The sequence below is a fragment of the Neophocaena asiaeorientalis genome, unplaced genomic scaffold, assembly GCF_003031525.2.
Source record: "Neophocaena asiaeorientalis asiaeorientalis breed wild unplaced genomic scaffold, Neophocaena_asiaeorientalis_V1.1 scaffold124, whole genome shotgun sequence".
Classification (NCBI taxonomy): domain Eukaryota; kingdom Metazoa; phylum Chordata; class Mammalia; order Artiodactyla; family Phocoenidae; genus Neophocaena; species Neophocaena asiaeorientalis.
The window spans coordinates 13,023,677-13,042,414 of NW_020174135.1; the positions used below are offsets into that span (position 1 = coordinate 13,023,677).

The window sequence follows — 18,738 nt, forward strand, 5'->3', positions numbered from 1 at the left end:
CAGTGGGAAAACTTGGAGGAGGGAGTGTTTAGGAAAAATCAATTTCTGGGGAATAAGTTGTCTTTGAACTAAATGTTTAATTAGGAGAAAAGTTGCTGAATCTTGAGTAATTTTTTTTTATTATTTACATTAGAAAATGACAAATTATTTAAGAGTTATTACAGTGAGCAAGGCTGAATATAAATTGGGAAAATCTGAAAAAAATTGTGGTTAAAATGGTGAAATGTAATTTTAATTAAAAATGTGAAGTTTCAAATTTCTTACAAAAATGAGTAGGGCAAATGTGGCTTCATTTTAAATATCACACAAATAATAAATGCTATAAATGATAATAGAGTACTCAGTGCTTTAGACTCAACATACCCTGTGTCGCTTGTACTAACACTACCCACATGTGTTTTATTGCAGCCTCTTCCTTCGTCATGCCTCTGCTGAGTCCTCTGATTCTCTTTGATCGGCTGTTTAGCATTCTTGTTTCCTCAATGTCGACCTACCTACTTCTAAGCACAGGGTATAAACTGTTTTTAAATTTTAATTTTTAGTAGCAAGTTTTAAATGACATATTGACATTTCTCTGAGTATTTAACCTCTGGAAATGAAAAATACGTGAATCTTGAGGAATAAATTATAAGTATTTTTCCTCTGTAAAAACTGTATGTGACTTGATCTGTAATCTTCAGTTTTCTTTTTCTTATCATTTTCACAGTATTGCCTATAGTCTTTGTGTTTCTGTTTATTTCCTGAAGTTGCTTAAATATTGCTTACCTACAGTGTTAGAGAGTTCTGATAGATTGTGGAGGAATTTTAAGCCTCAAACAATGACTTATAAGAATTTTAGTCTTTGTTGCATTCCTTTCATGCACTTTAAATTATGTTTTGATTTGTTCATTCTTCTTTGAGTATAATATTTTATTTTTACTCCTACATATGTCATAGTCCAGATATTTCTTTTGATTCAGAAACCTTTTAGAATATTTTCCCAAAAGGTAAACTGTTAAAAAGTTAAACATTTTCATTGAAGATTAGAATTTTCTTGTAAAACAAAACCAAAAAAGAACAGCTTGATTTGGGTTGGATTCTGAAGCGTTCTCTAGAAATCAGTGAGAACAATGACATACTCTCCCATCTACTTTGAAGAAAAGAGTTCTTCACTTGCTTTTGAAATTTATTTCATCTTTACTTAAATCTTCATGAGGGTGAGAAATATGAACTTTATAATAAACACTGAATAGAGCAGACAAATCGAATAACCACCACTCAGACAGTTTCAAAATTTGGTCCAAATATAGGATCTTTATCCCAGTTAGAATAAACCTAGGGATTTACATTGTGCACATTTAAGCACATTTAATTTAAGAAATCTAAAAAGTGAAAAAACACACCTAAAATCAGAATAATAAATATGACCTTATTAATGAATGTATTAAGAAATATATTACCCAACATCAGAAAGTATATTTACCTTTGCAAAAAAAAATTAGACAGAGGTAGCCTTAAAGAGCAGTCTAATAATTTCAGTTAGTACATTTTCCAGTGTCACATCAGTTTTGCAAAACATAGTCCACCTGTTATCATTCCACGTCACTATTTTTGGATGACCTGGAGGGTTCTCCATGTAAATAAGTGAATAGTCAGAATTATAGGATATTTAAAAGAAATGCAGTTTCATTACTTTACAAAAGTACAATAATAGCAATCCTACTTCTAACAATGCACCCTTGATTAAATGAATAAAGAAGATTTATTTTTAGTCAGCATTTAATTATTTTTATGCAGATGGAAGCTATTATAATACTTGAAAATAGTTCTCTTTAGTTGGTTATAAACATTTTCCTCCAAAATTTTGATTATATTATCCCTTTGCTTAACAAAATATAATACAACCTAAATGTCTTTTCAGCCCTGTTCAATTTGCACAGAGACCAAACTAGCAGATCCTAATTTAGAAAGGTTTTATTATGTACACTCTGAGCCCATGATGACATTTTATTGGTATTTCAGTTTATTAATTCAGTTATACAGACTTTATATGAGATATTGGTTCTCTAAAGAAATAAAGTCCCATAAGAAGATTGTCTTTATCAGATTTATTCATCTACATTTTACAAAAATTTTATTTTATAGTTTTTGAAAAGAAGTAAATCTGTAGCACTATTTGTAGAACTATGGAATTTATGTTTTTACATATTAGGAAAGAATAATTTCATATATAAGTGCAAATATTTTAAAAATCATGGGGTTTTTTTCTTTGTATTTTGCTCAGAGAGTACGCTTTCTTGATTCAATTAGCCAAGTTTTTTTTCACATTTCTAGTGTCCTGAACACTAGACAGACATACAGTTAGAACAATTAGTGTACCCCAGGTGTATAATAGAGTTGTAAGCGGCTATAAAATATGTACTCTATTTTACAATGTTAGGCAATTACAAAATGCAACAATTAAGTTATCATAATTTAAGTTGTGAATTATGTGGTATAAAGAATGACTAGAGACAGGGTTTGGGTAAGGGAGCTGAACTGGTGCCATCAAGGACTCATGTGGAAATTGAACTAAATTTTCAAGAATGGTTAGGATACAGGCATTCTAATTCTTTCTTTTTCAATTTTTTTAAATCATTGTAAACATAGTATAATCACATTTTGAAGAGTAGGAATAAGGAAGAAAAATCATCTATTAACCCTACTCCTCCTATTGATGTTCTGACATATTCCCTTCCAGTCTTAGCTCTGTATTTATCTTTTTAACACAGTATTAATCATAGTCCATGTACTATTTTATATCTTTATTTTCTACTTTGCTGTATTTTATTTTTAATGTTTTTAAATTTTTATTTTATTTTTATTTATTTATGGTTGTGTTGGGTCTTTTCTGCAGCATGCGGACTTTCTCTAGTTGTATTGAGTGGGGACTACTCTTCGTTGCGGTGCTTGGGCTTCTCATTGCAGTGGCTTTTCTTGTTGCAGACGGGCTCTAGGGGCATGGGCTTTAGTAGTTGTGGCACGCAGGCTTAGCTGCTCCCTGGCATGTGGGATCTTCCCAGACCAGGGATCGAACCCGTGTCCCCTGCATTGGCAGGAAGATTCTTAACCAATGCGTCACCAGGGAAGTCCCTCTACTTTATTTTAGAAGCATTTTCCTAGTTGGCTTATAGGCTTCCTAACCATCATTTTTTTTTTTTTTTTTTTTACTCTCAACCACTACGCCACCAGGGAAGCCCCTAACCATCATTTTAATAGATTTTTAATATTCTATGACATGGCTGCACCTTGATTTTTCCTGTATTTTTTGGTCACTTTATTTACAGTTTTTATTATTATAAATAATGTTTTGAGTTTTGTTTTTATGCATAAGCCTTTTATATAGTTAGATTATTTCCTTTTTTCACTTCTCAGTTGTAGTATAGGTGGGCCGTAAAATATGAATTTTTTTTTACTTTTGTCTTAAGAACAGTGCCAGCTTATAATATTACCAACGACCTATGAGGGGGCCTACTTCATCATATCCTTCACAGTATTTGGTATTTTCATTTTTAAATAAGAATATCAAATGCTATTTTAGTAGGCCAAAAATAGTGCAGCTTTGTGTTGATACATTTTTCTGCACTTGTTTTACTAATAATATTTTCTCACATATGTGTTGTCTGTTCATATCCTGGGGCGTCCTAAGTCTTATATACCAAGTGATTTGTGTATGCTTTCTCAAACCTGAACGTTTTCTTCTGCCTGATCTTCAGTGTTTTAGTTTTATGATCGGTGTTAGAGTTTAAAGCATTTTGTTTCTTTTGCTTTCTCATGTTTAGGAAATAGCGCAATATGGAATAGAGTTCAGTAGTTGAAAAAGTTGAAAGAGAAATACAGGTTTTTTTGTTTTAATTTGGTTTGCTTGATTTTGTTTTGTAACTTCCAATCAACAAATACTTATTATGAGGGGGCCTGTAGTGGTGAAAAGACTGACCCAGTCAAAGATTTTCCAAACTAGTGGGGAATGCATATTAGTAAACATGTGATTAAAATAGTTTGATAACTGCTGTCATATGTAGAGTGTTTTGGGGATTACAAAGGTGAAGCATTTATCTTTTTTTTTTTTTTTTTTTTTTTTGCGGTACGCGGGCCTTTCACTGTTGTGGCCTCTCCCATTGCGGAGCACAGCCTCCGGACGCGCAGGCTCAGCGGCCATGGCTCATGGGCCCAGCTGCTCCACGGCATGTGGGATCTTCCCGGACCGGGGCACGAACTCGTGTCCCCTGCATCGGCAGGCAGACTCTCAACCACTGCGCCACCAGGGAAGCCCCGAAACACTTATCTTAAACTAGAGCAGAAAAGGGTTAGGAAAAGTATCTGTCACTGCATTATTTCATGAACGTTTCTCCTTTGTCCACATTTTAATGTCCGCATTGTACGCCAGCCTAAAGATGTACCATACATTATTTAACTAAAATCCCCTGTGGATATTAAGCTGTTTTCTTGTTTTTCTCTTCTGTAAACAATATTGTAACAAACATCTTCAGATGGGAATCATAGTGTATATGTCTGATTATTTTCTCAGGGTGAATTCCTAGAAGTGACATTATTAGATTATACTATATGAATATTTTTTAGATTCTTGATGCATAGTATTAGATTGCCTTCCAGGAAGTGTTTATTCCTAAGTAGAGAGTATGAGAGTTCCTTTTTCATTATACTCTTGTTGACATTTTTTTTAATATGGGTAAATATTATGTGACTATGGCATCTATTTTATAATTTCTATATCAGTTATCAATATGGTCAGACACTTTTATGGATTTATTGGCTCTTTTTTTTTCTTTTTGAGAGGTTTATATTCCCTTATTGCACCCAATTTTTTAAAAATTTGGGATGTTTGTCTTGCTCTTTTTCTCTGTATATTAATCATTTTAACTCAGGAATTGTCTTTTTACCTTTGTCTTATGCTTTCTTTCTTTTTTGTGTATTTCTGTCATTTACCTCATGAATGAATTTTAAATATCTCTACTATTTTAAACATGTAATGATCTCAAGATCTGATAAATTTCAAAAGGTGGTGTTAGAGTTGATATTTAAATGTTACTTTCCTTTCCTATTTTCTTCTTCTGGAAAGCCTAAAAAATTTAAATTTTGTGATGTTGTAACTTAGAAGTATTATCAAGATTGTTTTAATTTTGAGAAAGACCTATTAGTATTATAAATTTGCATTTTTATTTAATGTTTTTTTCTTTTCTACCCTCCCACTTCCACCTCACACCCCCCACCCCTTAGGTATGAAGCTCTCTTCCCATTAGTGTTGTCATGTTTGATGTTTGTCTGGATACACATGGAACAAGAAACCCTGCCACAATCTGTTGTTTTCTGTAAACAGAAGGTAGCTTGTCAAAATCATTCTTGCATTTATTTAAGAATATTAGAATATTCTCTATCCTATAAGGAGGTTGCAATGTTATTTCATCAAAAATTCTACTTAAAAATTTACAGTACTTGAGGCATTAATAATTAAGTCAAACAGTTTGTAAGGAAATTTTCACTTACAACAGAAAAGCATGATTTTATTGTTTCATAGGCATTATATGGGTTGGGCTTTTCTTAGAGATTATTTGAGAATCTCTGATGCAAAAAAGCACTAATATAGGTGAAAGAATACTGGAGAAAGAATGTTCTTTATCTTGTTTGCCTTTGTTTTCACATCTAATTTTTCTTTCCTTCAGTTTATTTTCATTGGAATAATACTTATGTTATCACACTTCAGTTTATGAATTTGATCATAAAGTGACATTTGTGTTCCAGCGTTATTTTTCTCTTTCTAGTCATTCTAATCCAAAATGCTTATTCTGTCACCTTAGTGATCATGGCCTCAGTCCAAATCTTAGACTGTTTATTCAACGTAATATACTTTGAATTGGCTAAAAGCCAACCAGATATTAAGGATATTAAGGACACCTTTATCATGCTGAGCTAGAGAGCTAATTGATGTCTCTTGCCTTTATTTCAGAACTGAAGATAATTATAAGAAATTGGTGATAAAATATTTACAATTTTACTGAGGTCAGATAAAAGAAGTATTGCAGGAAAATACCTTCATAGTTGATCCATTGATTCATCCTTAACTGGTTCTAGTTGAGTTCACAAAGAGTACTTGATGTTTTAGAATAAACAATTTCAATAAAGAAGAAACTTTATTGAAGTATATTGAGTAATTACTGGTTTTTAACTTTCAGTCCTGGAATATTAAAACAATACATGAAAAGAAGTTTTGATCAGATTCAAGTAAATGGTCAGACTGTCCTTAGTATTAAATATTCAAAATTTTAATAATTAAATATTATTAAATTAAAAATGAGGTTTATTGTGTTATTTTTTAAATTCTTTTTTTTTGTGTGGTACACGGGCCTCTCACTGTTGTGGCCTCTCCCGTGGGCCTCTCACTGGTGTGGCCTCTCCCGTTGTGGAGCACAGACTCCGGACGCGCAGGCTCAGCGGCCATGGCTCACGGGCCCAGCCACTCCGTGGCACGTGGGAGCTTCCCAGACCGGGGCACGAACCCATGTCCCCTGCATCGGCAGGTGAACTCTCAACCACTGCGCCAACAGGGAAGCCCTAAATTCTATATTTTAACTGAAAGCAGATATGTCTTTTTCTAGAAAAGAGGATTAAAGTATCCCAAGAACTTAACAGAAAGTTACATGGGAAGTGGGAGATAGGGAAAGTCTCCCTTTAAACTTATCCATGAGTTTTTCTTTTGTGGAAAAAGGGGGATTAAGCAAGAGTGCATCCATCATATTGGAATTGAGAGGCTTTTTATTTTACCAGGACAGAAATATATTGCTTTTTTATAGAGAGAAAATAATTTCTCTGGAAATGAGTTAACAGAAGAACAAAAAAACAGAAAAATATTTAATTTACCGTGCTTTTTAATATCATACAATACTTGAGTTTGAGAAGATCGGGACACTGAGAAATCAGATGTCAGAAAAGGGAAAAATTATATAGGGATTTAAAAGTGAAGCATTTATACAGGATAATAAAAAGCCCAGTTCTCACTTTTATTACACATATGGCAATACTACAACTCTGTTCAGTATATTATTAACAGTATATTTTACCTTTCGGCAGATGTTATTAAGGTGAAATTAAGCTATAGGAAAAGAGTTATTTGTTTTTGTTTGTTTTCTTGTCAGTACAAGTTATCTTTCTAGCTATTGTAACTTTGATGGTAAGTTTGCTTTTGAGGGTAGAAGTAAGCAAACTGTTATTGTGCATTTATAAATTTCTTCTTATTTCATAGGTCTCCAGTATCCAATTCACCTATAATACTGATATAACCCAGTTTCGAGAACTCTATCTGGATGACATCCGTAGGGCCTTTTTCCTTGTATCCTTTTTATGGACTTCTGTTTTAAGGCACTGCGACCTCCCATTTAATGGAGTAAGAAGAAGTGGGAGGGGTTTCTGCCTGTCATTTGGTAGTGGTATTACCTTGGAGGCCATTTAACTGCCCTCCCAACCATAATTTTCTCATATAGTTTACACTTCAAAAAAATTCTGAAACCATAGAAAAGCATAAAGAATGATATAACAAACAAATGTATATATGTGTATTCCTGCCATCCAAGATATCAACAACTAATATTTTGTCACATATGTCACACATTTTAAAAAATTAAAATATTACAGCTAAAGACAGTCTCCTTTCAACTTCCAACTCCAAACTAATTTCCCTCATCCAGAAGAAACCACTATTATGAGTTAGGTTTGTATCTTTTTATGTGTATTTTATACTATACTCATGTTATATAACATCTGTCCCACAAGGTTTTTGGATCACATCAGAGGCAATATTGTGTGAAAGTTATTTGTATTAGAGTTTTGTAAGACAATGTGACAGAATAAAGTCTCACTTTGGGAAGGCTGGCTGACTGGGTTGAAAAAACTCATAGGGAGATATTTCCTTTGAACTTACCATGGTGGAGTCTGGACCTTATAGGTCCAGAAAATAAATGTTCTTATTCTCTCCTCTACCTCTTGCCTTCACTCTCAATTTTGCTTTCTGTCTTTGCAGATTCCTTCCACTCAGCCTATACTAATAAAACACTTCTTCCTTTGAACCCTGCATCTCCCTAAATTATAATTTCATCTTGTCCTCTGTGTCTACTACCAAGCTCCTTGCTGCTACCATTTCCTCCCCATTTATGTACTATATCCTCAAGCCTTGACCAGTGCCTGTCACACAGTACCTCTTCAGTATTTGTCAAATGTCTCTGCTGAAGTTGTCCTCTCGTGGTCTGCAGGGCCTTGCTGAGTGCACAGTCTAATCTGTTCAGTTTTACTTGACCACTCTTACAACATTCAACTCAATTGATTTTTCTCTTTCTTTTCCTTTGACATCCAGAACATGATCCAGGTTCTCTTCTCAGCTTTTTACACCATCTCTGTTCTCCTTCATGGAAACTTACTCTTCCTTTGCTCTTGAACCATGTATGTTTTTCTCCAAGCTCTATCATTAACCTTCTCCTCTAATTGTGCCTGGGTAATGTCATCCTCTCCTATAGCTTTGACTGACACCTCTGTACAAACAACTCTAAGATCTTCTTCTCCAGCCCTGACCTCTCTGACCTTAAGAGTCATACGTCCAACATCCTGCTGGGCATCACCAGATATATGTCCACACTGACTAATGACTGTCCACCCCTCTCCAAAATCACTCTCTGCCAGGTCTCATCTCATTTAATGGCATCACCATGCTCCCAGCTACCCAGGGCATCAAACTTGTCATATTTAACAACTCCCTGTCCAGTTTTAAAGTTCCGTGGTCTCCCCTCCTTCTCCATTTCCACTCTAACCACACTGGTTCAGACTTTCCTTGTCCCCAACATAGACTACTGAGAGCTTCCTAACTGAATTTCCTGCCTCTAATTATTTGTATCCCTGGTCCAAATATCTCACTGTTATTGGTATTTCTTATTTATATTACTCACCTAAAATTCTTGCCAGCTCTTCATTGTCTCCACAATAAAGTTCAAGGTTTTTTATTAATATGCCACCCATCTGCATTCCTTGCTTCGTCTTTCACTGTACCCTTCAGTAAACGCTCAGCTTCTATCACACCTGTTGACTGTTTCTTGACTACATCATTTTATTTATTTTTTTCTTTTGTCTGCACTGTGTGGCATGTGGGATCTTAGTTCCCTGACCAGGGATTGAACCCCGCACCCCCTGCGTTGGAAGCATGGAGTCTTAACCACTGGATCGCTAGGGAAGTCCTTGACTACATCATTTATTTCCCACTGTTTACCTTTAAATTCATCTTATATACTTCTACATATCATCATAATCTTAGTCACCATATGAGCACTTTAAACTATTTTATTTATATTTATATTCTTAGTGCCTAGCTCTGCCTCTGACATGTACTAGATGATAAATCTTGCTTGGTTAGTTGACTGGTTGAATGCATGGAAAAATTAATATATTTAAGGCTCAAGTTACCAACGCAAATGCCACTTTTTCACTGAAATTTGCCTTGATTCATACTTCCTTTTTAGTGTGTCTGTACCATTTTTGTGTATGTGTTTATGATAATAAAGTAACTAACATTTATCGAGCCCTTTCAGTGGGCCAGGCACTATTTTAAATACTTTACTAGCAGTAAGTTCTTAGACCCCAATATAATTAATACCTACTTTTTATTACTGCACTATTACAAATGTAAGTTTAAGAAATGTCAAAAAGATGTTTACTCTTTCTCATTCTCTATTGAATTATTTTAAAACATGATATCTTATTTCTTCCTAAGCCTTTCAAAGAACCTGGCACGTTTCACATGTAGTGGGCACACAGCGAGCATGTATGAAATGAAATCGTCGTATTTCAGCTGAAAATGTCTATCGCTTTTTTTTTAATCATTAGCAGCCAACTACAAATAACAGTAATCCAACTGTTTATGTTAGAGGCAAGGAAAATAGTAACCTTCCCAAGGTTACTAGTGACAAGGATGACCTCCCATGCCTCGTTGTTCTTAGTACATTGCTTGTTCCGTCTGCTGCTTTCCAAATGCCTTCACAAGGAGATACAGTGGAACACTCATTTACAACAATTTATGATCAAATGTACAAGTAGAAAAGCAAATTACCCTCATGGTAGAATAGGTATATCTTTTCTCAATGAAAAAGAACTTTTATGAATTCTGACTTGTTTTGGCATTTCCTTGACTCTATTTAGGTTTTCTTCTTAATGACAGCCTTTTTTGGAACTGGGAATATAGCTTCTATTAACAGGTAATTTAAAATAAAAACAGCATATGTATAACCAGAAAATAATACAAATAGGGATTTTGTTCTGTACCTTGCTTTTTACACTGAAGGATGTATTTTGAAAATTGGTATGTATGGGCACATACAAATCTATCTCATTCGTTTTACTGATTTTATAATAGTTCTTGAGACAATGTATACTTGTGCTTTAGTAAGAGTAGGTTTCAGAAAATTAGTTTAAACATGCTTTTTAGAAGAACGTTCTTTTAAAGTTACAATGTGAATTCTAAACTCCGTTTTCTTTTTGTTGATTCCTTAGCTTTGATCTTGCCTCTGTCTATTGCTTTCTGACCGTGTTTAGTCCTTACATGATGGGAGCCCTGATGATGTGGAAGGTTGGTTTTCTTATTTTCTTAAGATATTGATTTATAAGATTATGAACTAATTGTGACAATTAAGATTATGTAACATGCGACATTAAGATTATAAAGTGACAGAGTTAAGTCGCATGGAAAGAAGATACCTTCTCAGACACTGTTGAATGGGAAGTCAGACACTTTAGCTTTTACTTCAAAATATAGTTAATCTTTTTACTTTACTCCTAAGCCCATTTAACTTCAAAAAAGTAGAGAGGCTGTTAGTCCCAGGAAGTCCTATCAAAGGTGATTAAAGCCTGTGGGGAGTGAAGGGTGGATCAAAACTGCCTTGCTCCTCAAGATCAAAGGCTCCCTGAACTGATGTTCCCCACCCCCAAGACTGCCAACATGTTATCATTTTTTCTCATAATCCCTGTACTTAGAACTGATTTATTCATTCAATAAACATGTCGTTGAAGGCTTATGAGCACCAGCTGGGTACTGAGGGTTCTAAGATAATGACAAATTATCAGCTTTCCAAGGGTTCAGACTCTCCAATAGAATGTAATTCATGCTCTTTCCCTTTTTCTCTAGGATCATTAAGCTTGTCTTATTCCCTCTACCATAGTGCCTGGCACATTTTATGTACTTCGTATATATTTGTTTAAATAAAGGAACTAATATCTGCCTAAAATCTGATTGCCTTCTATTCAGATCACATAAGTAATAATTGTTAAAGTACGTGTTTATTAACGGATTAATATCCTTTTTTTTGTTACTGCACTAATACAAATGTAATTTTAAGAAGTGTTAAAAACGATGTTCAGGGACTTCCCTGGTGGTCCGGTGGCTGGGACTCCACCCTCCCAATGCAGGGGGCTCTGGGTTCAATCCCTGGTCGGGGAGCTAGGTCCCACATGCTGCAACTAAGAGTTCGCATGCCGCAGCTAAGACCCGGCACAGCCAAATAAATACATAAATAAAAATATTAAATTAAAAAAAAAGATGTTCATTTTCTCATGTCCCATTCTCTACTGAATTCTTTTGAAATGTGTATTAACAGTTTCCTTAATATTTATTTACATTTTTCTTAAAGGTAGTTGTTCTTTTCTCAGTCTGTTAAAGATCATGGGCCTTTAATTAAAAACAAGCAAAAAAAAAGAAAGAAAAATAGAAGTTTAAACTAAATGCTAGACTTATAATCTCTAGCTTAATTCAGTAAGCTTTACTGACCTAATATATTTGGTCACTTTCTTTTTTTTTTTTTAAATTATTTATTTAATTTATTTATTTTTGGCTGCGTTGGGTCTTCGCCGCTGCGCGCAGGCTTTCTCTAGTTGAGACAAGTGGGGGCTATTCTTCGTTGTGGTGCATGGGCTTCTCCTTGCGGTGGCTTCTCTTGTTGCAGAGCACAGGCTCTAGGCACATGGGCTTCAATAGAGTACAGGCTCAGTAGTTGTGGCTCACGGGCCTAGTTGCTCCACCGCATGTGGGATCTTCCTGGACCAGGGCTCGAACCTGTGTCCCCTGCATTGGCAGGCAGATTCTTAACCACTGCGCCACCAGGGAAGCCCTGGTCACTTTCTTTGACTGATGTGGCTGGAAGTGAAAATTCTCCTGGACCTCTGTTTCAGTCATGTAGCCTTCACTACATGTAGCCTTCGCTTGAACAAGAGTCTTATGCAGTTTTGAACATCATTTCTTTTCCATATTTTCTCCTTCCCCTCTTTGTTTAGACATTGTGTGTGTGTGTGTGTATTTTTTTTTTAATTGGTCATTGGAAAGCAGTATCTCAAAATATTAACAGTGTTACGTCTGGATTATAGATTTTTCAACCAGTGTAAATTTTATTATACCTTTCTCCATTTTTTTTTACAGAGTATGAATTTTATAATCAGAAATAAATTAGTATTAAAATAAAACAACAGCAAGCAATGGTAAAGCAGCTAAATCATGTTAATAGAGTTGTAGTATCAAATAACCAGATGAGTTCAGGGATCTGTGAATCAAATCATCAGGCTCCATAGTTTATTTGATTTGGGTCATTAATTATTATACTGAATTAAATAGAACAAAAATTTGGAATAGGCTTTATTTGAAATATTTGTTGTTATCTTTTATACTACAAATGCTGTTGATATGGATTTTTAAATCCATTTTCGTCACCATTCTGTATGTCATTGGTATCACAGTTTTATTTCAGCATTGGCTTTTCACTAATACAGACAAACTTTGAGAAATTGAAATATTTCTTCAAATGCTACAGCTACCCATGGCATCATTTGTTGTTCTTTTAAACAGATTTTAATCCCCTTTGCTCTTGTGATGTGTGCTTTTGAAGCTGTTCAGTTAACTACCCAGTTATCATCAAAAAGGTAAGATGAATGTTTAAGAAACATTGAATTTGTTAGTTTTTAGGAAATGAGAGTTAACACTTGAGGGTATTTTGTGTGATTGCTATTAAGACACAGTAACATAGATTTATTATAAAAATGAGAAAAAAATGTTTCACCCGTTTAGTCAGAATTCAGTTGTCATGAGAGGAAATTAGTTGATTAGAGCCTCTAGCAGAATAATATGCTCTCTCAACAATAAAATGTTATTAGAATATTATTCAAGCTAGAGCAGAGCCCCCCTAGAAAACTATAAAATATAAACGTTAAATTCTTGTAGTTAATAACTTGTTTATTGTAGATATAACTGTGCCTACAAACTCCAAGGGATATCATTCTGTTTTCTTTTGGATTATTTCTTAAATGTGTATTAGACAAATGTGTTAACATTATATCATTTTACATGGCTTGAGATTAACTTCTAGATGTCAGTAATTTACATAGTTTCTTAGTCTTGATTTCTACACTTTTGGCAAATGGAATGGGAAGTATCCTTTCTGAGTTTCTAGGAATTTCTGGAGCAGTCAGTGTTAAGCAGTCGAGAAGCTGTCAACTCAACTCTTTGCTTTTTGGACGCAATGAAATTGTGTCATCGGCACAGGATTGATCAGCCTCTCTGAAAGACACGAGATAAATGTGTAGCTTCTTAGCAGTTTTGTTATTCTTGAATCAAACTGGAATATTCAATGCTGAAAGAAATAACTAATATTAGCATAAATTTGCATGTTCTTCTTGATGAATTTAAGCTAGAACCAAGTGTAGCATATTATTATGTATTTGCCATAATAATAATAATAATAAGAAGGTTTTCTTGCACTATTTAAAAATAGTAGAAATCTCATTTCTAGACTAATTTAGTATATTTTTGCAGGATATTTACATGAATTTAACATTAAAAGCATTTATACCTTGTCAATACCACATAGAAGATACTTAGATGCAATTAAAAAAAAAACTAGTAAGTGACATGTACTTTCTCACATCTCTGTTAACAGATGCAAGTTTTTAGAAGGGCTTTTAATTAAAGTTTAAGAAGAGCTGGGGATATGTGGGATGAGAAGTAGAAGGCTCATCAAAATGTGTGTGTATATGTGTGCGTGTATTTGTGTGTGTGTGTGTGTGTAGTAATTTTAACCTGAGACTAGTACGATGAAAAACTAAATACAAAGGGAGAGTTTTAGTTTTGTTCGTTTAGTATTTAGTTTGTTTAGTATTTAGTTTTTCTACAATGAAAAACTAAATACAAAGGGAGAGAACTGAGGCAAAGATGACAAAGTTGTGGCTTTATAAATGTCTTCTCTTTTGACCTTTAAACCTTTACAAGTCACTGACGTTCCCCCCTAATATAACACTGACCCCTCAAACTTAACATGTCGTACATTGAACCCAGCAATTCCCTTTCTTCCTGTTGAACTCTAGCTGCTCATCCTGTTTTCTTTTTCTAATCCGTCGCACAAGCCCAAATCCATCCATCCCTCATTGCCAAATCCACTCGCTACATGTCACTGTTATCGTCTCTTCTTTCTATTCACATTTTCAGTCACCTCCACGAACCCACTATCATCAGTCATCTTCAGGGGCCTCTTAGCTGATCTCCCTGCTTTTACTCCTGTCCTCCTACAGTTATTATCCATACAACAGACAGAGGAGCCTTTAAAACTTTCCAATGGCTTCTTGTCACAACTAGGAAAAATTCTAAAGTCCTAATTATGGCCTAAATGGCCCCATGTGATCTGGCCCCTGCATATCTATCTCTCCAACCTTATTTCCCACAACTCTTGTGCTAGCACACTCTGCTTAAAGCTGACCCTCTTGGTGTTCTTCAAATACACCATGCACGTTTTCACCTCATGCCCTTTGTACGTTCCACACTCTCTCTACCTGCAGTGCTCTTTACTCATATAGTTTCATGGTTCACTCTGTTCACACAGGTCTCTACTCAAATGTCTTCTCCTCATAGAGGTCTCCCCCGATCAATTGACTTTTCTTCCTGACATTTAACACCACATGACATTTTATTGTTATTACAAACATTCTATTTATTATTTGTCTCCCTGAGTAGATGGTAGGCTCTGTTCACCAATGTTTTACCAGCAACAAGAACAGTGGCTGTCATACAATAGAAACTGAAAACCTATGTGCTAAATTAGTGGTAGAAGTTATCAGCACAAAATAAAACTGGAAATGGCTACTACTACACATTGTGACATTTCTTTTATACACAAGACTGACTTAAGAACGTCCCCCTTTTGGTTCCATAGAGCACTAAAATTTGACCCAGGAAAAATTAGACTTGGTAGAAACAACAACAAATAACACTGTAAAAAGGTAAAACCACCCAGAGTAAAATCTATAACTGACAAAATAATGATGAAGAAGCAAAAAATTAAAAATAGTGACATCACCAAATGCTGCAGAGGATGCAAAGAAATTGCTGGTGGAAATGTAAAATAGTACAACTACTCTGAAAAGAGTTATCCAGTTTCACATGAAACTGCGCAAACAACATAATCCAGTAACTGCACTCGGCTGTTTTTCCTAGAGAAATGAAAACTTGTGTTTGCACAAAAACTGTACACAAATGTTTATAGCAGCTTATTTGTAATCGCCATAAACTGGAAACCACCCTGATGTCCTTTGGTGCTTGAATGGTTAAACAAACTGTGGTATAATGGCAATAAAAAGGAGCAAACTATTGATACACACAGAACCTTAGATGAATCTCAGGAGAATTGTGCTGAGTGAAAAAGGCAATCCCAAAATGTTATAAGTGATTCAAATGATTCCACTTGTACAACACTCCTGAAATAACAAAATTATACAAACAGAGAACAGATTAGTGGTTTCCAGGGACTGGGGATTAGACAGAGAGTAAGCAAGAGGAGGATAGATGTAGCTGTAAAAGAGTATCATGAAGGATCCTTGTGATTATGGAAACATTCTGTATCTTGATAGAATCAATGTCAGTATCCTGGTTGTGATATTGTGCTATAGCTTTGTAAGATGTTACCAGTGGGGGAAACTGGGCAGAGGGTACATGGGTTCCCTCTATATCATTTCTTGCAGTTGCATGTGAATCCATAATAATCTAAAATAAAAACTTTAATTTAAAAAATCATAATTCATGTCCCTTTCTTTTTTAAATTTTATTTTTTACACAGCAGGTTCTTATTAGTCATCAATTTTATACACATCAGTGTATATATGTCAATCCCAATCTCCCAGTTCATCACACCACCCCCACCCCCCTGCCACTGTCACCCCTTGGTGTCCATACGTTTGTTCTCTATCATGTCCCTTTCATACCATTGAAATAAATATTCAAAGTGTTAAATAACATTTTTGAAGTCTAGCCCATCACTGTGGGACAGTAGTCCATGATAATGTGAAAAGAGCCTTTGTCAAATGTAGTATTTTCAGAAGCAGAAATACTAATAACAGAATGTTAGATTATTTGATTATTTTCATTTTGATTTTAATGTGCTTTTAAAATGTGTCTGCAGTATTACATGTGTTTTTTCTTTATTTTTTTCCAGTCTTTTTCTCATAGTTATCAACATATCAGACATCATGGCTTTGGTAAGGCATTACTGGATATTCAATATAAATAAGATTGACAAGCTAAACAATGAGTTGATTTTTTAATATATATATATATATATTAATTTATTTATTTATGTACGTTTGGCTGCATTGGGTCTTCATTGCTGTGCGCAGGCTTTCTCTAGTTGCAGTGAGTGGGGGCTACACTTTGTTGCGGTGCGCGGGCTTCTCATTGCAGTGGCTTCTTTTGTTGTGGAACACGGGCTCTAGGTGTGTGAGCTTCAGTAGTTGTGGCACGCAGGCTCAGTAGTTGTGACTTGTGGGCTCTAGAGCTCAGGCTCAGTAGTTGTGGCGCACGGGCTTAGTTGCTCTGTGGCATGTGGGATCTTCCTGGACCAGGGCTCGAACCCGTGTCCCCTGCATTGGCAGGCAGATTCTCAACCACTGTGCCACCAGGGAAGTCCCCCAATGAGTTGATTTAATCAAGTGAAATATGAATGCATTTCTGTACATGAACTCTTTACATACTGAGTTATAAGTGCTGGCATAATTTACACATAAATTACTTTCTTTTTATATGACCTATAATGTGGTAAGAGTGCTCTTCTTAGAGTGTCAGAAATCTTCTAACTTGATTTATTAGAATCTGTCACTTTATACATAGTCTTCAATGGTACATTGTATTTGAAATGAAACTTCCATAGGAAGTTAACAGAAAAAGCTAACTTTAGGTTTAGGTAATATACCATTTTCCTACTTGAAATGCTGATTTTTAACCATTTTGTCAGATTGAAAAAGAAAGGAAAAAAGAGGGGAGGAGGAAGGGAAGGAACGAAAGAGGGAACAGAGTGGGATGATGTTATCAAGATGCTAGCTCTAATAATGAGTTCTAGTGCGGAACAGGTAGGTGGGCCTCTAGTATGTAATGTATTAACAAAATGAACCCATTTTACACCTGCAAGTTCAGGAGGGTTCCCCAAACTACCCTAAGGTTTGATAATTCACTAGATGGACTCACAGAATTCACTGAAGACTGTTATATCCACAAGTGTGGCTTATTATAGGGAAAGGAGACAGATTAAACTCAGCCAAGGGAAGAAACGCAGAGGGCAGAGTCCAGAAGGGGTCCAGATGTGGAGGTCTGGCCATACTCTCGCCGTGAAGCTGGGACAGCCGTGCTCTACCGGCAGCCATGCGTGACAGTGCACATGGAGTACTGCCAGCCAGGCTCACCAGAACCTCGATGTCCAGGCTTTTTATTGGAGCCCAATTGTATATTGTTCCCATGGCTAACCTTTAATCTCCAGTCCTTCTAGAGGTAGAACTGATAACACACGGCCCAAAGCCCTGAACATAAATCACATTATTAGACTGTCCAGTGGCTGAGGTCCCGCAGGCAAAACGCTCCTATCAGGCAGGACCTAGTAATCGCCTCCTAGTAGCTGAAGGTAAAGGCCAGACCTCTCTTTAGATAGGGTTAATTCTTCACTACACATCTTATGCTGGAAGTGCTGAGACACAACTGTTAGGGTAACTTCCCAAATCAGATTCCTAGTCACTTGATTCAGATGAGAACATTTTTATGTTGTATTGAACTGGATATATTTCTGAAATTGACCACACATAATGTTAGAACAAATTAGCTTTCAGTTTTGCTCACAAAGTGGCAAATAGACAAAGACATGTTAACAGAAGAGAATTTAAATTCTCTGATTAATTTTATATGAAGAATCAGACTGCTGAGTTTAACTTAGAGAGCCATGTGTGGTCTAAGTTCTGCTTACCTGACTGGCATTGTATCTCTCCTCTCCCTCCTTGTTTCCTCTACCCCAGCCTCACCTTGGACCTGCCAAGCTCTACCTGGACTCTTGATGTTTATAAGTGTTACTCCCTCTGTCAGAAACAAACTTCTCCCCAGATCTCTCCAACCTCCTCTTTCCTCTGACTCTTACTTGTCACTTAGATTTTTAGACTTTTTATTGGGACAACCTTCCCTTATTACCCCAGCTGGGGTGTGTGCCCCTTTCTTTGTGCTCCTGTACTTGCCTGTATTTCCAGTCATAACACTCATCACACACACACACACACACACGTGCCTGATAAATTGACTGAATCAGTCACTAGATTATAAATCTCCTGAAAGAGAGTTTATCTCCAGGACCTAACACAACGATTAGCACATAGTAGGCGATCAGTAAATGTTTG

The 18,738-nt window shown here is 35.6% G+C and overlaps 1 protein-coding gene across 2 annotated transcripts in view; it reads left to right on the forward strand.

The window, feature by feature from the left end:
- Positions 1 to 18,738, forward strand: part of PIGN (phosphatidylinositol glycan anchor biosynthesis class N) — a 102,237-nt gene that overhangs the window by 63,104 nt on the left and 20,395 nt on the right. For both annotated transcript variants that reach the window (XM_024754924.1, XM_024754925.1), the window contains exons 22-28: positions 409 to 511; positions 5,257 to 5,359; positions 7,277 to 7,363; positions 10,210 to 10,265; positions 10,561 to 10,636; positions 12,899 to 12,972; positions 16,527 to 16,569. In XM_024754924.1, coding sequence (XP_024610692.1) covers positions 409 to 511; positions 5,257 to 5,359; positions 7,277 to 7,363; positions 10,210 to 10,265; positions 10,561 to 10,636; positions 12,899 to 12,972; positions 16,527 to 16,569 — 542 coding nt within the window. The remainder of the gene's footprint in view (positions 1 to 408; positions 512 to 5,256; positions 5,360 to 7,276; positions 7,364 to 10,209; positions 10,266 to 10,560; positions 10,637 to 12,898; positions 12,973 to 16,526; positions 16,570 to 18,738) is intronic.